This window comes from Lepisosteus oculatus, chromosome 10 (genome assembly GCF_040954835.1).
Source record: "Lepisosteus oculatus isolate fLepOcu1 chromosome 10, fLepOcu1.hap2, whole genome shotgun sequence".
Lineage (NCBI taxonomy): Eukaryota > Metazoa > Chordata > Actinopteri > Semionotiformes > Lepisosteidae > Lepisosteus > Lepisosteus oculatus.
Genome location: NC_090705.1, coordinates 15917568 through 15938780, shown reverse-complemented (window position 1 = coordinate 15938780; position 21213 = coordinate 15917568). Strand labels below are relative to the sequence as shown.

General features: G+C 40.0%; 1 protein-coding gene across 4 annotated transcripts in view; it reads right to left on the bottom strand.

Moving 5' to 3' along the window:
- Positions 1 to 4918: 4918 nt before the first annotated feature.
- The window catches only part of ctdp1 (CTD (carboxy-terminal domain, RNA polymerase II, polypeptide A) phosphatase, subunit 1), a 129711-nt gene continuing 113416 nt past the window's right edge, over positions 4919 to 21213 (bottom strand). For all 4 annotated transcript variants that reach the window (XM_069194952.1, XM_069194953.1, XM_069194954.1 and 1 more), the window contains one exon: positions 4919 to 6012. In XM_069194952.1, the coding sequence (XP_069051053.1) occupies positions 5856 to 6012 (157 nt within the window). In that variant the 3' untranslated portion in view covers positions 4919 to 5855. The remainder of the gene's footprint in view (positions 6013 to 21213) is intronic.

The following is a 21213-nucleotide window of genomic DNA, read 5'->3' as shown; positions in this document are numbered from 1 at the left end:
CTGTTGGGAGAGCAGGCATGATATCTAATCAGCCACTGACAGCAATTAGTTCTTTAACACTCTACCCATTGGACACAGAAAGTGAACATAAAATCTGAAATTTTAGGGTTGTTCTGACTTCAATGTTCTAATCCGCAAGTTGTTTTAAATTTAAAATAGTTTACATTTCCAAAGAATAATGTTAACAATGTTTTGTTGCTACTATAAAAGTCTACTTTTAACAGTGTTGCAGCATTTTAATAAAACTAGTTAAAACTAGAAAATACCAAATCATGTCAAAAATTGAATTAAACTTTGAAAATTTGCAGTTTGACAACCTTAGACAAACTTCAGACAAATTGCATAAACATGACTTTCTCCTCAAGTAACAAGACTATTGTTAGCATAGTATTGCTTAAACCATTGTGTAAATGGGTTTCTGCTGGAAGAGGTGTTAGCAGAACCAGTAAGGGGCGCTTTCCCTGCAGTCTGTGTGGGTCCTAATGCCCTGGTATAGTGATGAGGACATACTTTAAAAAGGAGCCCTTTTTCAGATGAAATGTAAAACTGGGGTCCCAGGAAATTTCTGGAAAAGATGTGGAGTGTTTACCTCCTGACCTTTACCAGATGGCCTCTTAATAATCCCCATCTATGAACTGGCTTCATCACTGTGTTCTCCTCCCCACTGAGAGCTGATGTGTGGTGAGCGTTCTGGCACACTATGTCTGCCGTTGCATCATCCAGGTGGGTGCTGTACATTGGTGGTGGAGGGGAGTCCCCATTACCTGTAAAGCGCTTTGAGTGGAGTGTCCAGAAAAGTGCTATATAAGTGTAAGCAATTATTATTATTATAATTATTACATGTGGGATTTGTTCTGCAAAATAATCTAAAATGTAAAATGTGTCCAGAGAAGTGCTACAGTATATAATGTGTAAGGAATTATTATGATTATAAACATTTGTATTCATTAGGCTCAAGTTCCAGGTCTCAGCCTGAGAAATCGGGGCAGGATTCCGTCGTTATGCTGAGACAATGAAACATCAAACAAAAACACAACACAATTCCAAAATCATACTTGGTATTATGTTCTTGCTTTGGGGAAGACCAAACACTCTCCTTTCTAATTCAACAGACTCAGAACACAGTGCAACTCTTCAGCATGGTATTTATACAGTAAGGGAATATTAATTCAATCCCAACAAGCTGCCTTATCTGTTAGGCAGTGTAATGCGTGAGAATGTTTTTTACATCCATCTCTCCTGTGAAAATCTGGAAAAGATAAATGCAGGTGACTCCTATTTTTCTGATGATCAATATACTAATAATCTCTTTAAGAGTTCAAGGATGTGGTATTGAGAACTGACATTTACAGCTTGCCACAGATAGGGTCTTTTTGATTATCATACAGTACATATCATGCTCAGACAGAAACTGGTGATGCTTTAGTTTACGAGTTGCTTCTTCACAGTGGTTCGCTATTTACCACTATGCATTAATAAAACATTTATAAATTGGAACAATGACATTTTGTAATAAATGTGTAGTTAATTATTAATAAAGCCTAGATTCTACAAGGTAGTAACACTTAATACATCGAGTTATAAAAGATTTATGAATGTAACCATGCAACCATGATTTTACGAGCTACCCAGGATCATTTGTAAGGGAGGAAACTACATGTATGAGTAAAAGGCATAATATAAGGTGACCCACAAAGACCATCACAAAATAACTGCTTTAGCACCTTGTAAGACAGAATGGAGGTTTATGATCTTTTTTGAATTACTTTTGTTCATCCCATTTGATGTTTGGAACCATCAACAGTGTTTTTTACTTCATCACCTGCATTTTAAAGCCTTCCTGATGAAACAAAGACTTATTTAATTATGAACCCAAAGAAAACGATATATGTTTGCCATTGGAAAGGCATTGAATTAATGGAGGGTTACTCCATGAGAAATCAAGAATCACACTAGTTTTTATGTGATATAGAAACTCAAGAAGGCTGATGCTAGCTGTAGCTGTTGTCACCAGGGAGACCGGAGTCTTTCCACATGTGAGCATTGCCTGAGCAACGCAACAAGCAAACAAACAAAACAAAAAAAGTTTTTGAAATAATTCCTTGATTTTTATTTCACAGACTACCTCCGCTGCTCGTATACTGTAACAAAGCACTGCAGGTTGCAAAGCAGCAACAACATGATCCTACAGATACAGAAGGATCTCTGCTCCTCTCGGCTCACTTTCTTTCTCAAACATTGGACACATCAGCTGTGGTTTGGGATCTACAGGCACAGTCCTGTGATGGGCATCTGCACTCTCTGAGGGACCTAAAGTTCTACAGACTAGTCATGTTGGGTCTAAGACAGAGGGCACAGAAGTGTTTTTATTTTGACCTGCACAGCATAAAGGCAAGTGATTTGTTTGTGCCTCTCACTGGGATGTAATTTGGGTAAGCGTCCAATCTTTCAAAGGCTCATGACTTGTGGGCACAATGTCATCTCGTCGAGCTGCTCATACAGATCCTGTGACCCACAAAGCCCCTAAGCAGCCCAGACCTGTGGAGCTGAGGGTTCGAACTCTCTTGAAAGATCTGGGAACTCATGTCTCCATGAAAGCAGCATTTTACCCCATGAGATTTGGACAGTGAGCCCACATGTCCTTCATATCTTCCAAGAGCAGTGAAGTGTGATGGCATATACAGTACAATTGCTTGTCACTGTGAATGGGGGAGAGCACAGAGGAAAACCAAGAGCTCTGGAAATATAAATGATTAGGAAGGCCTGTACATTTGGCAATGCATTGTTAATACATCTTCCTAGAAGGACTCTTTACTGTTTTAGAGTGAAGTCTATAATTGCTTTCTTCATTTTCTCCATCTATTTTTGCATAGAGTATTTATGACTGTATTACTACCTGTGTAACAGTAGTTTCCAGGGGCTTTTAGCTTTCCGAATTATTTTGTCTGTCATCAGTTGGGAAATGGTTTGAAAATTGTACAACCTGTGAAAAAATGGCTGCTCCACCCAAGGAGACTTCTGAAACATAAAAAACTGATGTTTTGCTGTGTGGAGTGCATGGTCTAAAGTGTTGATTAACAGCCAGGGCAGTACCTGTGAAATAATGAGATTGACGATGGAGAAATTCTTTCGAAATGTATTTGAAGAAAAAATGATTCAGGAACTCACAAGATATAATTCATTTGTCTCTGAAAACCACCCCCTGGCCTGGCTCAATTCCTGTTGTTTTTTAAATCCATTTTCCATGGGCTGTTAAGTGATCAATACAAGTAAAGTTTATCATTTCAAACAGAAAGGATCAAAGCCAGGGAGGAGATTAAATATACGTTTTTCTCTGATATTTTTACAAAGGGTAGCTGGACAAAGATTAGTACTCTTCAGTAGTGCTCTAATAAATATAAATGGTAAAATGTTTTCTGATGATTTTAAAATACATACCAATTATTTCTGTTAATCCAATAACCATTATTTAAAGAAATGCTATATCCAACACACTATCTCAACTGAATCCCTAAATGTCTGTACTATGATAGCAGAAAATAACTGAATAAAATATATGCAGACTCAAGTGGCAGTTTTTGTCATTTGGCATAACTACCTGTTTTTAAATTTGGACCCATGTCCTCAGGATATTCAGATTAGACTTGCTTGTAAAGTTACAGTAAGTGCTCTTCTAAAATAGTTATAATAGTGTCTGGCCCAAAGTGCCAAATAGCAATGAGTAGAGATCTCCATAAAATGAATAAGAAGAAGCTTAAATTGAATTTAATTTCATCAGCTTTTAGCTTCACTACAAAAAGCTGGCCTCTTTATAAAGAATAAAACATGACTGCATTATCAGGGTTAATTGATGGTTTTATCAAGCATTCTGGAAAAAGCAGAGCGTACTTTGACAGACAATGTAAGATAATATGAGATAACTAGCTTTAATAAACATAAAAGAAACGTACTGTACATACAAGGAAGCAATATTAAGGCACGAATGAAGAAACAGCACAAGAGTTCTGTTGTTCGAAGATTAGAAGACCACTGATTCATTGGAAGGGTTGCAGCAACCTGGAGCCTATCCCAGAAAAATAGGACACAAGGCAGGACTGCACCTTAGAAGGAATGCTAGTCTCTTTACAACAGCGTCGGAGGGACAAATATAGAACACACACTTGTCACCCGAGTCATAAGCCACAGGTTGGAGGCGATGTCATGTTTATGGATTTTCTACTGTACTACTACTCCAGAACTCATCTGACTTCCACTGCTGTATTTAACAGAAATAAGTCAAAGGTACAGTTTAAAGCATCGTATGAACAAAACTTTGAAGTCCACGGTGTCACGGCCTCTGCAGCCAGAGGGCGCTCCTTCTCTGTCCTGTCCCTAGTTTCCAGTCTGCTGTCCTTCCTGTCCCTCTCTTTCCCTTGGGCTATATATTTCCGGGTCTTGCTCTCTGTCCTCGCTCAGCATTGACGTTCGGATGTCCTGAGACCCGCCTAGCACCAGGGCGCCCCACGTCCGCTCCCTGAGGGCATAGGTTTCTACACGGCATTCCTGAACTCATTGCACTAATGAGCCCGGGCCTTTTTCCCGTCTCGCCGCTACGCATATGGGTCTTTTTCCGCTCTCCTGCTCTCCACGGTTAGTCCCTTTGGACGTCCGTGACACACAGCTTCATTGGTCTGCATTAAGCTGAATATTACCTCCATTCTGGTGTGCCATAAGCCTCTACCTCACCCTACTAGTGAGGAGGGCCTCACTTCTTCAGAGACTGTAATATTTTACGGCTACTGTAGGTGCTTGATCTCCCTTCACACAGGTATAAATGCATGACCAAGCAATATGCAATTATCCTGTTCCTCAATCAGTCACTCACCAACATCATTCTTTTATCAGAGAAAATGGGAAAAAAACAGGATTCTGACAGCACTTAAAAAACAAATCTTTATTAAATGAAAAGAATTATTCCTGGAGGTCAAATATGAAATAGAATATACAAAAACTTTACATCAGTCTTGCCATTTCAAACAAAACAACAAAAAGTCTCAAACATGATGGCAGATTTTGTTTTTTCAGGCTCAAGGGCTGGAACCACACTGTATGGCAGTAAAGGATCAGAGAGTGATGTGTTCAAAATCCAAAGTTTGAGTAGAGCAAAACTGAAAACCTACACTCTTACAGAACCCGGGTTTTGGAAAGCATAGTGCAGCAGCTGTCACAATCTTAAAATTCCACAATCGTCTCGTAAAAGACAAGACGAGGAGAACACCAGGTAGGATAAACCCAGAGTACCCACTCCTTAATTGTTATAGTTGAACCTTGTTTTATCATGGGTAGACAAATCTGGCTCATATGTTAAGGTTACTGTTGATAAAAAATCTAATTTTTCCATTTATTCAAAAGTTTTCTGCATGGTGCTGCTAGTTACATGGCTGTAATGAAATACAATGTCAATTACTCATTAAAAACAGAAAGAAAAGCAGGAAAAAAACATTGTTGCAGGCTCAGAAGTGCCCTGTTTAAACTCTTTGGCATACCTGACCATTTTTCTTTTTTTTTTTACATTTATAAAAAACAAAGTAACCCAAATAAAACATACACAAAACAAGTTTTCATCTATTTTATTTCACAATAAAACATTAAAACAGCTTTTATTCTCCTTTTTTAATATTTCACATAAACTGCTAAAATTCTCTATTCTAGCCGTATAACTATACACACACACCGAGTCTCCCCAAACACACACTGCTGGTTTCATTTCATTCACACAGGGTGGCCACTGTGGGGTTTCGCACATGAACGACGACCTCGTGGCTCTGAAGCGACGAGAGCAGAAGTCTCTCCCCGGGACCAGCGGGCCATTCCCATCACATGAAGTCATTGAGCTCCGCTTCGAGAGCGGCGGCCATTTTGTCCGCTTCCGAACTGCTGCCTTCCTCATCCTCGTTACTCGACGCCTTGCTGGACTCGCTGCCCGAATCGTCGTCGCCTTCCTTGGCCTCCTGCAGCTTGCGCTTGTGGCCCCTTCGGAAACACAAGGAACAAAGCGCGGGTTACAGCGGGAAGACCCCAGCTGAGGCTTAATCTGCTGACCTGGTTTCTGACCCCGCATCGGCACTGAGGTGCTGGCAAAAGTACAGTATTTGGCAACTGCTTTGTGACCCTTCTAAAACTGCGGCACACATACAAAGGGAAGTATGGGAAAAATGCTCCAGTGCGCCACCCAGAGCTTGCTAGTGAGGAGACCGCCATGGGAGTCTCTGATGGCTGTCAGGAGTGGAAAGACCTGGCGATGAGCTCAATGAAGCTGTTCAGGGTCTTTGGGAGGGTGCTGCTCCTTAAAATTTCTAGCTCCGAGGTGCACAGTTTACACAACACAGCTGTTTGATTTGACAGCTAACTTTATACTGTATGAAAATCCCATAAACAAATTGAAGGTTAGAATAATCTGTAGACTTATTAAATAGCACAGAACATTTGAGTTCCATTTCCTACGGGCCCTCACTCACTAAAATAAATGTAGGGGCTGGAAGGATATATAATTGGCTCATTTAAAAGACTGTGAATTAACTTTGCTTGGGAAGGGAACTCTTACTCTGCCTAATTCTCAGCACTACTTTCTAATGGGAAAAAAAGTCTCCCAGCTCCAAACCTGTTTTGAGGAATTGACACTTACAGATACTGAGTGGTTACATGAGAAATGGACTCAGAAGCAGTATTTTGGGGATTAAACAAGCATTCTTCCCTTAAAAGAGAGTCACACCTGAATTTGGTTTATCTCTTGGTGTCAAAATATTCACACAAACCTATTAACATTGCCAAATTAAGTCTGTAAGAAAAAACGTAATTAGGTTTCAAGTGATCTTTACACGAGACTCAGAAAAATGAACCTACACAATTAAAAAAAAGTACAACTTTTTCAACGAAAAGCCTCAAAAACTTCTCATACCCAAGCGTGAACAGGTAACTAATCAAGGCTACCATATTTCCTGTGAATACACCACATTCCAACGTGAAGAACTGTCAATTCTCTTTTATAATGCACCCACCCCATCTGGAATCGCTGATTGTGTGAGAAGGCCTGGGAGCACAGTGATCACCCCAATACCCGCATGGGGAGAAGGAGGGTGATCAGAGAGGCTCAAAACGCATCACCCCAACACTTGTTTGTCAGCGGTGATGGACCATCAAAAAAATGATAATACCGAATGATGGGTTAGAGTGAAAGAACAGTACCCAGTACCCCTCAGCTTCCTGTGTTCACATGCAGGAGACAAAGCATATCGACCCTTTCTGCAATCTGTGAATGATGTTCTCTGGTCACGGACAGAATGCTACACTTGTTTTGCTATTGCTACCAAACACTGGCAAACTGAAGCTACACACAGTACACTGCACACAGCTGATCAACAGTCCATTTTATGGATGATGTGCTGTCAAATGTATAAAATGTGCTCATTAATAGATCTCACTGTGACCATGAACCTGTGAACTGTAACGCATACAGTATGACTAAACCTGCCATCCTTCCTGTTAGACGTGGTAATCATGTACAATTTTTCCAACAGTATTTTCTAATAGCTCCCAAACAGACAGCTGTTATGGTTTATCGCGAAAGGTTTGTCAGGGTTATATAATAATTACTTCCTGGTGCGTTCTGGCTTGTGCGTGTTATTATAGATGCTCCATTTTTACGCTGTTCTTGCTGCTGATACACATTTAAAAGTGACACAGGGCTACGAACCTTCTCTAGGTAAGAGACATAAGTCATTACCACAGACACTTCATTCCCTCTTAATATCACTGAGCAGCGACATCCGATCCATCTTGTGCCTCTGCAGTGTCCTTTGTCCCGCCCTTTTTTACCACAGATGCAGCATCTGAAGACTTCTCAGGCCTGACTATCAGAACGTTTCCGGGTGAATCAATTTGGTGCTACACCTCTCAGCCATTTAATAAAAGACGCTTCTCCACACAGTCTCTCAGTATTCAGCTTTAATGTATGCCAGCATAGATGAACAATGTCAGAACAGCAAGCGACACTAACCCAGCCACATATAAACAAACACACTACAGTGTGTTCTTTCAGCTATGGAAATGGTTGCAGAAAACGTTTGATGATGCATGTCCCAGATGAAGGACAAGGACATTAGATTACAAATTCATACTAGAAATGGGAAGCAAAGCACATAGATACCTGTTCCATGAGCCAAAACTATTCTGCATGGAAAAAGACTTGAAATAGAACTTTACGAGGTCAAGAGGATGAAGAATCCCATCTGGCCATTCAGTATAATGAGGAACATGTTTCCTCTCCTGAACTAATGAATGGGAAATGGAAAGTACCAATAGCGCAGCTTTTTTTACCTTGTAGCCCGACCTTGCCAGATTTCAGATGCTAAGCAAAGGCTGGACCCGGTCAGTACTGGTCAAACATTGTGTTGTTGATGGGCCAGTAGGAGGCGCTCTTTTCTACAGACCAGAGTTTCCAAAGCAATGCGTCAGCATGGTGACTAGGGAGGCCGTATTGTAGAAGAAGTTGTCTTTCACATGAGATGCAAAAATAAGCTGCTGACTACCTGGTCAATAATGATCCTTTGGCACTGTTCATAAGAACAGGGGTATTAACCCTGGTAAATGGTAATTCAGCTGGTGAAGTGATTTCTCAGGCCCTACTCAGGATTCTGCACTTTTGTGGTAGACGAAGTGGGTCAACTGAAATACTCTGGGATGCTTCGATGATAGCACTATGATATATTGAAAGGATTAGAATGAATTATTATTTGGCAAATGTGCGAGAACTCAATTTCCAGGTCTCCATTCATTTACTTTTATTGGCATTACTCATTTACTATCACTGTACTAAGAGAGTTATCACCACATAGTTTCAGCTATTTATATCAGATATTGGCTTTCAGAGAGAGTAATAATTCCTTGGAGACGTAATATAATCTCAATCATATTCTCCAACACTCATTTTGGGTAGTTTATCCTACCCGGTCACAAGAGGTGGAGAACTGCTGATCTTAATGCCACTGTTGAGCAATACTTTCCTCTTAGCTGACAGTGAGCGGTATGGGCTACAGACACTGGCAGTGGAAATGACTTCCCCACTTTGCTGTTCGAGTTTCCCTTTTTAATACAGAGTTTCACAGTTTTCCAGTGGACACAATTTACATGTGCTGTGATGACTTTGCAATCATTAATTGTGTTTCCTATCTGCCCCACTTGGGTGATATCATGTTGATAGGTGAGACACCGCTTCACCATTTCAAGTCACAAAGTGGAATTTGTCAGGAACATCAGGGATGACACCTCCACTCTTTTGAAAGCTTCCATGGAAACTTTAAAAACCGTGTAGTCAGGGTCTAATTTTATTGTCGCATCTTAAGGACAACACCTCCTACAGCACAGTGTAACAACAAATGAAACTTCCATTCGTTTTCCATCATGAGCCGTCTAGCAGTTCATATAGCAGTTCGGGTTCATATCATATGATATGACTTCATCTGGCAGTTTGTTTTTGTGTTTTAACAAATTATGTTTCTTCCACAGGAAGTCTTCTTTGCCTGAGGTGCTGTGTCTGTGCTTCTTCATGTATGAAAGCTGCCCTGTCCCAAACAGAGGGCACTAAGAAACAGAATGAGCATTCTCACCTGCAGTGAGCCAGTGTCTGCTGTAATCAGATCAGATCAGGCTGGGCTGGTTCTGGATCTATATATTATCAGTGTTTATAGACTGTCTAGACAATAATGGATTGACATAGCTTTAGAGTTTTTGTCCGGCTTCAGCATCTACAAAATCAGAATAACAATGTAAAATCTAAGCTGCACAAAACAGAAAACTGCTGTTTCAAACATAACAAGCAAGGGAACAGTTGACAATTAGTTTGAATGACATCTCTCTCCTGTTGCTATTTCATAAAAACGTATGTTAAATGTGCCGGTTGACAGTCTATGATTTGCACAAAAGCTATTGTTACAAAAACAGCAGCTGGCATTTCTCTCTGGTGTAAAACAAATGTGCTTTGCAAAATACAAAATGTGCACTTAATGATGCCATTTTGTGGTCAGTACCAATCTGTGTGCAAATAATCTGAGCATGAAAAGACACCAGACAAAGCATTCACACTACTCCGCTCAGGAAAACCTGAAATATGAAACTTGCTGTTTGCAGACGAACCTAACACCTCTCACACGATATGATTTTCTTATTTGGAGACTTGTGCTCAAAGTTTTAGTGCAGTAAATCTAGAAATAACAAACATGACTGCTGTATACTCTCTGGAGTACCAGTGAATGGCTATTCTTATTTATCGACTACAGACTACATGTAGGAAGGCATCTAGTTATCCTGCAATATAAAAGATCTCCTCAAAGTAAAAGTGAAAGTAAATGTCAGTAAAAAGAGTGAACATCAAACAAAATGGAAAAGACTTAAGGAAACGATCATGGCATGAATATGCTTGTGCTCAAAGAACAAGAGCATAAAGAATAGTTGTTGCAAAATGTCAACAGCATTTGCACAGCAGTGTACAGTACATACTTTCTTAAACCAACAGATGCGTGACAGTGCTACAATAATAAGCAGAACACTGCAGCATCACTCAACTGTACTGTATTTTCGGTCAGGGATCCTACTGAATCCTTCTTATGGCTGAAAAGATTGAAAAGACAGGAATAAACTGCTGCTGTTCACAGTCTCTACTTTCACCTATTTATTTTCTATAGATATATCCAGTTCGATGCTCTGAGCTGTCGGACCGAAATCTTTTTTTTTTTAAACTCTGTTATTAGCATCGTCAAACTGTAGCTGAATAATGAATCCAAGCCAATTCATATGCAAGAGAAAAAAATACTGACACCACAGAGAACAGTTCACACAGCTCTGGGATGTACCTACAGAGCAGATTTGACAGCTAAATACCAATGCAGCAGCTTTGGAAATAATAATAACAATGATAAGAAATGACTTTGTAACTCTTAAAAAAAGACACTGTCACAGGTTTTTATGAAACAACTTTAGTGATATATCTAGCTAGAATTTTACAAATAATATGAATAGGAATCTCACATTTACTATTTAATTTAATTAATATTAATGTCAAAACACCTTTCTGCCAATACTGTATCTTGTTGTCCTTGATCCCCCCTTCTCATAGTTACTGTTCTATGTTATATAAAGAGATAACAAAACAACCTCTTCTGGTTTTTACTGTTTGCTTCTACAGCAGCTGTCTACAGGTGGGTTGGTTTCATTTTATGACTCTGGCAGTGTTTACTAACAGAATCTTCTTTCTAATGAGAGCCAAGAGCTCAAGGAAACTATGTTTAAGTCATTTAAAGGGGAACTACAGTCCCAATTTCTCAGACTGGTTATCAAATCTCAGTAACAAAATAAATTAATTGAAGGTATCGCAAAATTTTACAAATTCTGAATAAAGCACAAAATCATGAACTAGTACTACTGTATGTGCTAAATCGTACTGTATGGTTGCCATATTGTCGCAAACTGTTGGTCTCAGCACGGTCAAGAGCGAGAGTTCGCAAGAATTGGGCCCTTCTTGCTCACTGTAATGACTAATGTAATATGATGTGTGAGAGAATAAATACAGGTTGTGCTACATCATGATCCAACATGATTTTCACGCAGAATTAACAAGGAAGTAATTTCTCAGCAAGCCATCTCAAAGTTGAGAGCAACATTTCTATTGGATTAAAAGAGATGTATTCACAAGCCTGCTTGTTAACAATGTCAAAGGGCCACAGAAAGGACTGGAAGGTTTGTTGCCTTATTCTCAATCACAGACAATGACAGTAATATGGCGCGGCGCACACCTGGAAATTTAGTCTTTTTTTGTGATGTAAATTAGATGTGTTGCAAGTTACTGTGTATGTTTTATTGTCATTGTGGTTTGAAACGCGCTCATCAATGGTGATTCTTTCTAACCCTGAAATACAAAAATAGCGCTGCACTTCCCCTTTAAATCCAAGATCAGGGGGTACGTCATTACCCAAGGGGCTGTGGGAGTTTGGAACAAGCCAGCCAACCATGTTGTTGGAGCCATGACTCTGGCTTCCTTCAAGAAACAGCTGGATGAGATCCTTGGATTTCATCTGCTATCTACCAAACTGCTAGATGGGCCAAATGACCTCCTTTTTGTTTACAAACATTCTTATCTTCTTACGTGAGGAATGTACATTTTACAAAAAAATAATCAATCAGGTTTCATCTTAGTTTTTAGTACCACTGACTCACCTCTCCTGTTCCACGCCCGTCTGGACAGATCCATTTCCACACAACTGGTGTGTTACAGGTAGTGAGAAATTCAAGCAGTACTTATTTGGTACCACATTATTAGCTGTGAAAACCTGGCAAATTACAAAGCTCTCTTATGGGACGTGGGCTGATGTCCACAGAGAATTTTGCCTGAAACCTCCAAATTCACTTCCACTATCACACAGCATGCAAGTCCCAACAGCTAAACACTTTCTTGCACTTGAAAAGTGTTTGTATTCTGCTGCCCAGTTGGAAACTGCTGGTTACTGTCACTGATCCCAAACACCGTTATTATTCCTGCCTTGCTACAGCCTGCTGGCACACCTTGAACTATCACATATGTGATAAATGAAAAGGCTTTAATTAAATTTTCAGACGGATAATGCATTGCAGAGCATAACAACACTATTTTTAATACTGAAATTACATCTGTAAGGGTTATTTCATAAAGCAGATGGGTACACGTTCCAATTAAAATGCTAAGCAGTAGACAAAAATAGAGAAAAGTCACTGCACTTCCCCAGAGGCGGAGCTGTATATATGAAGTATATACAACTTAAAAGATATTAAATTTTCACATAGAAATATCATGCTTGAATGTGAAAGCAGATCTCCAAAGAAAGTATCAAGCTCCATAATATATTTCAGGCTATAAGCAACAGAGCCCCATAATGGGGCCCCTCCATGGTCACCACCGCAAGCTCTCTGCGCAGAACCCTAGTGATGTTGGCACACTGGCCAGCAGATGACACCCATTGTCCAGTTTGGGCGTGTACCTCATTATTTCCTTGGTCCATGGTGAACAGGTGACACAAGTACCTTGGTTTCACCTCATTTCATGTGTACTACGTATTGAAAGAAACGATTTTAAAAATAGCTTTTGAGTCTGGATTTTGAGAATCCTCGCTAAGGTGCTTGCAGAATCACTTATGAAACAGACCACATAAAAACAGAAGAACAGTACCTACTTGAGCTGAAGCTAGTAACCTCTGAAAGTCCAAAGCTATGCATCTGAATGAGGATCTGCTCAAAATCTTTGAAGCTCACCCCATAAAAAAATGAGACAGAATTACATAATCTGCAGCCTCTCGGCAGAGATCTGATGGTTCATACACCAGCCTTTTAGAAAACCACTCCACCTTACAGAACACATTTGGTGTGTACTGCAAGACCCATCATCCTACTGACACCTGACAGGACTCACCCACTACAGGGTCCAACGTCCTGGAGAAAAACCACCCATTTCAGAAGTCCACTGCGATCAATTAAGCACATGACTTCTTAAACTGAGATGAGGATCTCTTCATTGAACGGATTATTGCAGCTATTGATTAATTGTTAAAATATGCAATGTATAACATATTAAGATTGTATTGATGGCCCCCAGGAATGATTACAATATAAATCTGCTTGCTTTCAGTAAATCAGTTAGGTAATATGACTTTAAAAAGCTCCAAGAGCAGGAATGCTATTTGCAGAATGCTGGATATGTTTTTTAAATTCAGAGTTTTGAAGAATGTTCACCTCTCCAAGTAATTTATATCCTGGATGGAAATGTGAAGAGTTAGCATTATGACTATTTTCAGGGGGAAAGCATTTATGCGATTCAATGTCTGTACCTCTCAATCCATCGTTTTTATGATTTATTGATTATTATTACGGACTACAAGATAAATTGAGCGCCGCTGTTCTGCGGACCCTGTGACAGCGTAAGTTATGCTTTAAACATCTAGAGGAGACACAAACTGATTTATCATACATGAAGCCTAATGCAATCAATAATTCACTCAAGGCCTCTGTGAAAATTAAGGTGGCCACAGAGGTAGGAGTCCTGACATACAGGAGGCTTAAGCAGAATGGCAGGCTCTAGGAGATCTGGTGAACACATTATTAATGTTTTTTCAAAAAGAAGAAAGAACAAGAAGGCATGTTTCAGGCACTACCTGATCTCAGCCACCATTGTCTGGAATGTTTTAAAGCCAACGGAACTACACTACCATGGGCACACAGGAGAGGGTTAGAAATGTTACAGAAACAGGAGATCTGGAGGATTATGCTACCCGCTCCTGGACATGGCAGATCTCCACCACCCAATAGATCCTCCGTGGATATTTGCGACACACACATTTGCATTTCAATTTTTATGGGAGGACCCCATTCACTCTCCTTGTCTTTTCATTCACTGCTGAATCTTCCACGGACATTAACCTCCACATACAGTGAAAGGAAAGCACCCGCAGTAAGCAGGCAACATACAGTATGACCCACATAGTGTATAAAGAATGTGTATCCTGAGGTCTGAAGTGGTTTGAAGTTTTCAGCTCCCACATGGACACCAACCAACTGGAGTACCCCCAACAATTCTGTCTTGGTGAACTGGAGCAATGGAGGTAAAGGAGTAGAAGACAGCCCTTTCTCAAGCAGACAACTGAAGTTCATCCACAACCTTCCAGATAGGACTGCTGCAGCCTGCTCCCCCTCACAAGGCAACTATACCACAATGGTCCTGGACTCAGTTCTGCTGTATTCCAGTGTTAGCATGTCCTCTGCTAAGCGCATAAATAAGAATTAGTAGATCAGGTGGGTAGCTGCGTCAGCATGAGTAGGCTGCAAAGGAACAAGTAATAGGTTTATTCCATCCTGAAAAGAGAAGAAAGAAAACACAACGTTTCGGCCGTGGAGCCTTCTGCTCACACCTGAAGAAAGGCTTCACGGCCGAAATGTTGTTTTCTTTCTTCTCTTTTCAGGATGGAATAAACCTATTACTTGTTCCTTAATAAGAATATGCTTGCAGTAGCTGTACGCTGTTATATGTACATGTTGTTACAAACGCCAACCCACTGTATGTATTATCAAGTTTGGTATCAGTAAGGACTCCAAAGAGAACTGTAATAGCAAAGAGGGAGGATTAAAAGTTAAGGATCAATAAGCACAGTTTAGAAATTCTGGGTAATTAGTTAATAAATCCCACTGACTTATCCTTCAGCACTGGAAGCCAAGCAACCAAAAATGTCATAATTAGCGTTATTCGAAATTTGAAGAGACTGTCTGCAGTCTACGTTACAAATTGATATTTTACCCTTTCAAATCTCCAGGCGAAAAACTCTCAGAAATTCCCTCAGGAGAGCTGGCAGCAGGTTTCATGTAAGTGAAATGTACTCAAGTGAAACAACTGGTTGAAAACCCTTCAGTGCCCAGATTTCTTTGTGGATGAGCATACAGGCCACACAGATTCAATCTGTGCTGGAATCGTTATGAGGATAAGCTTAATTTCAGTTCAGAAGCTATAATAACGTTGTTACAGAAACACTATAAAGAACCAGATTCCCAGCAGTTTTATATACTTTACGTCTCATGGGTGCACCGCACATGATGGATGGAAGTCACTTGAACTCCATTTCCGATGTAATAATTGACTGTCTTCAAATTTGTATTTTTTGCCCAACAATAAGTCCCCGTTCATATTGCACAGTTTCCCCTTGACACAAACTTCTGATTAAATATAAAGCTGTATGCAAAGGTTTGGGCACTCCTGGCCACATTACATGTTTTGTTGATTTTCTAAGTGAAAAGAAGTTAACACAACCTTTGCAGCGAACAAACTTAAACTTGACATATTTCTGCAAATTTTAATGCACAGTTACTATTTATTTGCGGAGTTTAACAGATTGAAAAAATAAAACAGTAAATGTGGCATGTGCAAAAGTTTGAGTAACACCCCCGTTGGCAGAAATCACTGCCTCCAAACGTTTCTTGTAGCCAGCTAACAGTCTTTCTATTCCTTGCTTGATTTTTCCCAACTCTTCCTTGCAGAACGCTTCTAGTTTATAAATATTTTTAGGTAGTCTTGCGTCTAGTACAGCAGGACAATCTGTACATAATAATAATAATAATAATAATAATAATAATAATAATATGAATTGCTTACACTTATATAACGCTTTTCTGGATACTCCACTCAAAGTGCTTTACAGGTAATGGGGACTCCCCTCCACCACCACCAATGTGCAGCTCCAACTGGATGATGCGACGGCAGCCATAATGCGCCAGAACATTCACCACACATCAGCTATCAGTGGGGAGGAGAACAGAGTAATGAAGCCAGTTCAGAGATGGGGATTATTAGGAGGCCATCTGGTAAAGCCCAAAGGGAAATTTAGCCAGGACGCCAGGGTTACACCCCTGCTCTTTTCGAGAAACGCCCTGGCATTGTATAGGCAACGCCCTACATGTTGACTATATAACCAACCATGTCTGAAAATACAGCCAACAGTTAATATCTGTAGCTACAGTGGCAGGAAAAATCACAAAGCACTGGTTGTCACTGGGAAGTGGAGACCTTGACAACTTTGTGAAAATCTGTCACACGTTTCCCTGATGGAGACCTTGGGATGGCTGGCCTCCAATTTTGTGAAAATGGGAATCTCCTTGGTTTTATCCAGATATTAACATTCTAAATATTTTTGAAGGAACATTTGTGGCAACTTAATCCAGTTGGATAACAGCAAATGTTATAGCTTAATCAAATATCTACAGCATAGTATGTATGGTACAATAACTGCTGTGCTACATGTGTCAGCATTTTCATTGCATTTAAAAGACATTTAATACCAGAGCATCGTACAGAATACTCACGCACTTTCCAGCTGACATTACAAATCTTTAGGAAATCTAGGTTTTTGGACAGGAAGCCGAGAACAGAACAGCCACCACAGAGAGCAAAGGAGGTCAAACGTGTCCACCTGGGTGAACACCTTTGTTCAGGCTATACGCAGAACACAGTGTGTGTAATTAAATTCAGTGCAGGAGAGCCCTGAGGACCCAGAATTCATCATCTGACGGAAATGGTACAAATGACTCTTTTTTTTTTTTGCCTTTGTGCCCAAGTATTTGGCTTGAATACAGCTCCTAACGTAAACAACCATGTGTCATTTCCCCTGTTTGCAATTCTGATGATATGAACGCTGTGTGATTACATGGACTACGACAGCTAAAATTGACTATGACACAAATGCAATAACTCTGTTTGTGCTGCACGCATGAAAATGATGTTTTTTATTTTTAAATCTGAAGTTAAGATGAGCAAAAGACGATTAAGATGTGCGCTCTGCTGTACTTCAAAAGCAAAAAATTGTGTCTGACAGCTGTTTAAAAGTAAACGGTTGTTAGCTAGCTGGAGCAACTAATGAGTTTAATTTCACAAGCCCAGATCAGTGAGGAGTAAACTGTTCTTTATAGAGCAATGTTTTTCAATGCAAAGGTCAGAGCATGGATTTTAGTATCCTAATTGTATGTCCACGTTACCCCTTTGCTTCTAAAATGCAAACATCTCCCTATTTACATTATTAGTTCTAGAAAAGGTGGTGAAGAACCAGAGTAATAAAGATCAAGAGTATTTTTTACACATCTTCATACAGCTCAGCAAGGGGACGAGTGGCCAATTTGACTGATAAAACTGAACCATACCTTTCACAGAAATATTAGTCTGGTTTAATCCAAAACAAAAACTCAAATTTATAGATAGACTGTAACTCTATTAAATTTCAAAACTAATTTTTGACTGCATTTTTTCTTTTAATTACTTCTGAAAGGTGTCTTCAAAGAAAACAAAATCACCAAACAGACGACCAGTAATGAAAAAAGATTAATGCTGAATGTGGAAATTCATCTCAATTCCAACACTTCCCTGTATGAAAATTCCAGGTGTGAAACTCATGGTTTTTAAAGCAGCTTACTCTTTAAAGGAGGCTCTCATAGATCATTTTGCCTGCCCCCACTTAACAGCTTTACACCCCAGTCCACAGAAATGAGTGTCTGTTAATGAACAATTCAGAAAATATTGTTTTTTATGGAGTCTAGGAATTGTGCTAGGAATCACTGAAGAGCAGCAAATCCAAGCGTGCGGGACAGTTGGGACAAATATATTATAATGGAGCTGTTGGCTACAGTTCAATGAGAACTATGAGTCAATCAAACAGCATTAGCAACTAGATTCTACCTCAAAACTGAAGAAGATGAAAAGTGAGAAGGCCATTCGGATAAGACTGCCACTCCCCATCACTATAACTTTAATTGATAAGATCTAGAATAGTTCTAGATTAGAATCTAATAGATCTAGAATAGAATGACGTCACAAAATAACTCATTACTCTTCGACACATCGCTATATAATGCTTAATTCCAGTAAGTCCTGGAATTACAGTGCCGGCACTCTTGACAGAAATGAGAACTGAGTGGCATGCTCTGGCCATTATCCGGTCTATGAGGCACGTGTTCTAATCACTGCACAGCACACTGTACCTTGTAGGATGATTACAGAAACGGGTTCAAAAGGTTTTGATTGTTTTGATTTCAGTGCTGATAAACGTTCAATTTGTTACCACATGATGGCTTTGGACGTAGGAGTCGGCAAGCTGAAAGACACACTTGTTGGATTTAATAATGTGCCGCCGCCCGCGCTCCAGAAAGCAGCAAAATATCTCCATAAAAACTCACTTTGAAAAAGCAGCAGTGCTAATGAGCCATGGGATCCTAATACAGTCGGCAAGCGGTGCTGGAGACAGCTAGGTGCAGGGAGCTGTAGGTGCTCACAGCATGCTATACTTGGGCACTAAATAAGAGGCTACTTTTGTCTGAAAGCAGGAGGGCCATGAACTCAAGCAGACCTTCTGCTGTGTCAGAGTCAGATCTCCAACTTCAGCACGTTTGTTTGTGTGAGCCACGTTCCGGCATTTCATTTCGCATCTTCATTTCGCTCAGCGAGGGGATGAGTGACCGACGTGACTGACAGATACAACCGAACCATACCATACCTCTCACGGAAAGAAAGAAATCAAATCTGATTTAATCCAAGATAAAAACTTATATTATAGGTAGTCTCTTAAGTCTCCTTACAAAGGTTTCCTACTGCGTTTAACACAGGCAGTACTGCAGTGAGCCACCGGCAAAAATGCCAAAGATAAAGAGAGAAATGATGAGAAACAGCGAGAGATGTTAAAAAGGTGTTCCTGTTTCAGGTATTGCTGCCGTTGGCTGGCGAACTGCTACAGCACTAAAAAGGTCCAGCTGAATAAAGATAAAGGGAACGAGTACAAGTCAATGAGGCTCTTTTTTGCACCCATAGTTCTTTTCCCTTGAGCATCGTGCTGTGGAAGCTGCTGTCACGCAGCAGTGCAGTAAGGTCACCCTGCCGCCCGTTCTTCATGTGGATGGGGGTCCTTTATGTCCACCCAAATGGATTTTTGGTTACAATTGACTTTGGAAAGCTCTCCACCGCAAAATGTTTATCTCTTTCTTACAGCAGCATTAAACCATACGCAGACAAACTAAACAAAGCTAAACAAAGTGTTCTGAAAATAAGGAGAGGAATTTCTAGTGGGTGAAAAAAGACCCGCTCTCTATAAACATTTTCAGAGACTTCATGGGCTATTTAGCAGCTGTTTTGTTTATTCGCTTATAAGACACCAAAGTGAAGGCACTAACTTACATTTTATAGTATCGATCCATAGCAGATCATCTTGACAGCTGATACACTCAGAACTTTAAAGAGCTGTGGTAGTTGAAATTCAGTCAGTGGTTCAGTAATGCATTGATTTTTTTCCTCATGTGCTATACAGTTAATAAACCTAGGACCACCTTAGGAGTCAGTGAAGCTCTTTAGGTTTTTACATTTCTGAAAGAAACAGATCAAACACTGTTGTTTCAAACTTCAATGAAAAGAGAAAGCAAGCTATGATACACCCTTGTAGCTTTAAATCTTTCTTCCAAAGGATTTAATGAACAACAGTCAGTATTTTCATCAGGCTCACAGTGCATATTTATATTTGACTGCACACAATATTCAGGGCCTCACTGCATAATTGAGGTTTCAGGATCAGAAGAAGGAAATCGGATTGCAAAGACATACAAAACAAAACTAATTCAAACTGTCATCATTAAACAGTAGTTTGTTTTTTTATCCAGAATGACATTCAGCCCTGCAGATCACTGACTGTGTGTTGTTCAGATTATGTTTTTCTCTCTCTTTCTCATGCTTGATGGAGAGCAGGAATATCTTAACAGTCAGAACACAAAAGACTTATGTGCAGAGCAGATTTTCAGGCTAACTGCAGGGTCATGGTGTGATGCTAGCCACCGGATTTGCACAATCAATTTTTTTCAAAGCTCTATTTGATGTTCAACAGAAGCATTCTGCAATGTTTATTTATTACCAGAGCTAGGCAAATGAGTCTCACAGCACAACCACTTTATATTTTAACAGAACCTGTTACCCTCACATCGAGACACTCCTCCTGGTTACTAACTAGACTCGAAAACGCATTCAGTACAAACCACTCTCTGCTGTGGCACACAAAGAACTGACGGATATCTACAGTAACTTGTGCTAATGTGACAGTCAAGACCAAACAGGTCCCTTCAATTTCTCCTGTAAAAGTATCCAAAAACCCTCTGAACAGACCTCCATGGTCTTAGGGTTACTGCTGGCTGATCTGCAATGCACATTCACATACACATTTTATTCTTCTGAAGTCAATTTTCCTTCAGAAGATAGAAGGAAAAAAACATTTAAATCAAACCTTCTCTCCTGCTTCTTACTAAGGTAATGTGAGGGTTAAGTGCAAAACTGACTCTCTAGTAAACAGCTTTCCATTGCAAAAGGCCTTTTAGTCCTGAAACTGAAAATCTGAACACGCTGCCATTACAGCATTAGTTATACGGAGCAGAATTTTCATCTTGTGTAGTTGGACTGGTTCTGAGTACGCCTGTCTCACAACTCTCAAATCTGCAGGGCTTTGCAGTAGTGAAATACTGCAGGTACGCACATCGAAATTAAAATGGTTTTCTTTAGCAATGATCTCTTCATTTGTGAAGCACTGCTTTAGTTCTGAGCAGTCGGTATCTCACGAGGCGGCTACATTTTAAAGAGGCATCGCCTAGTTACACCGC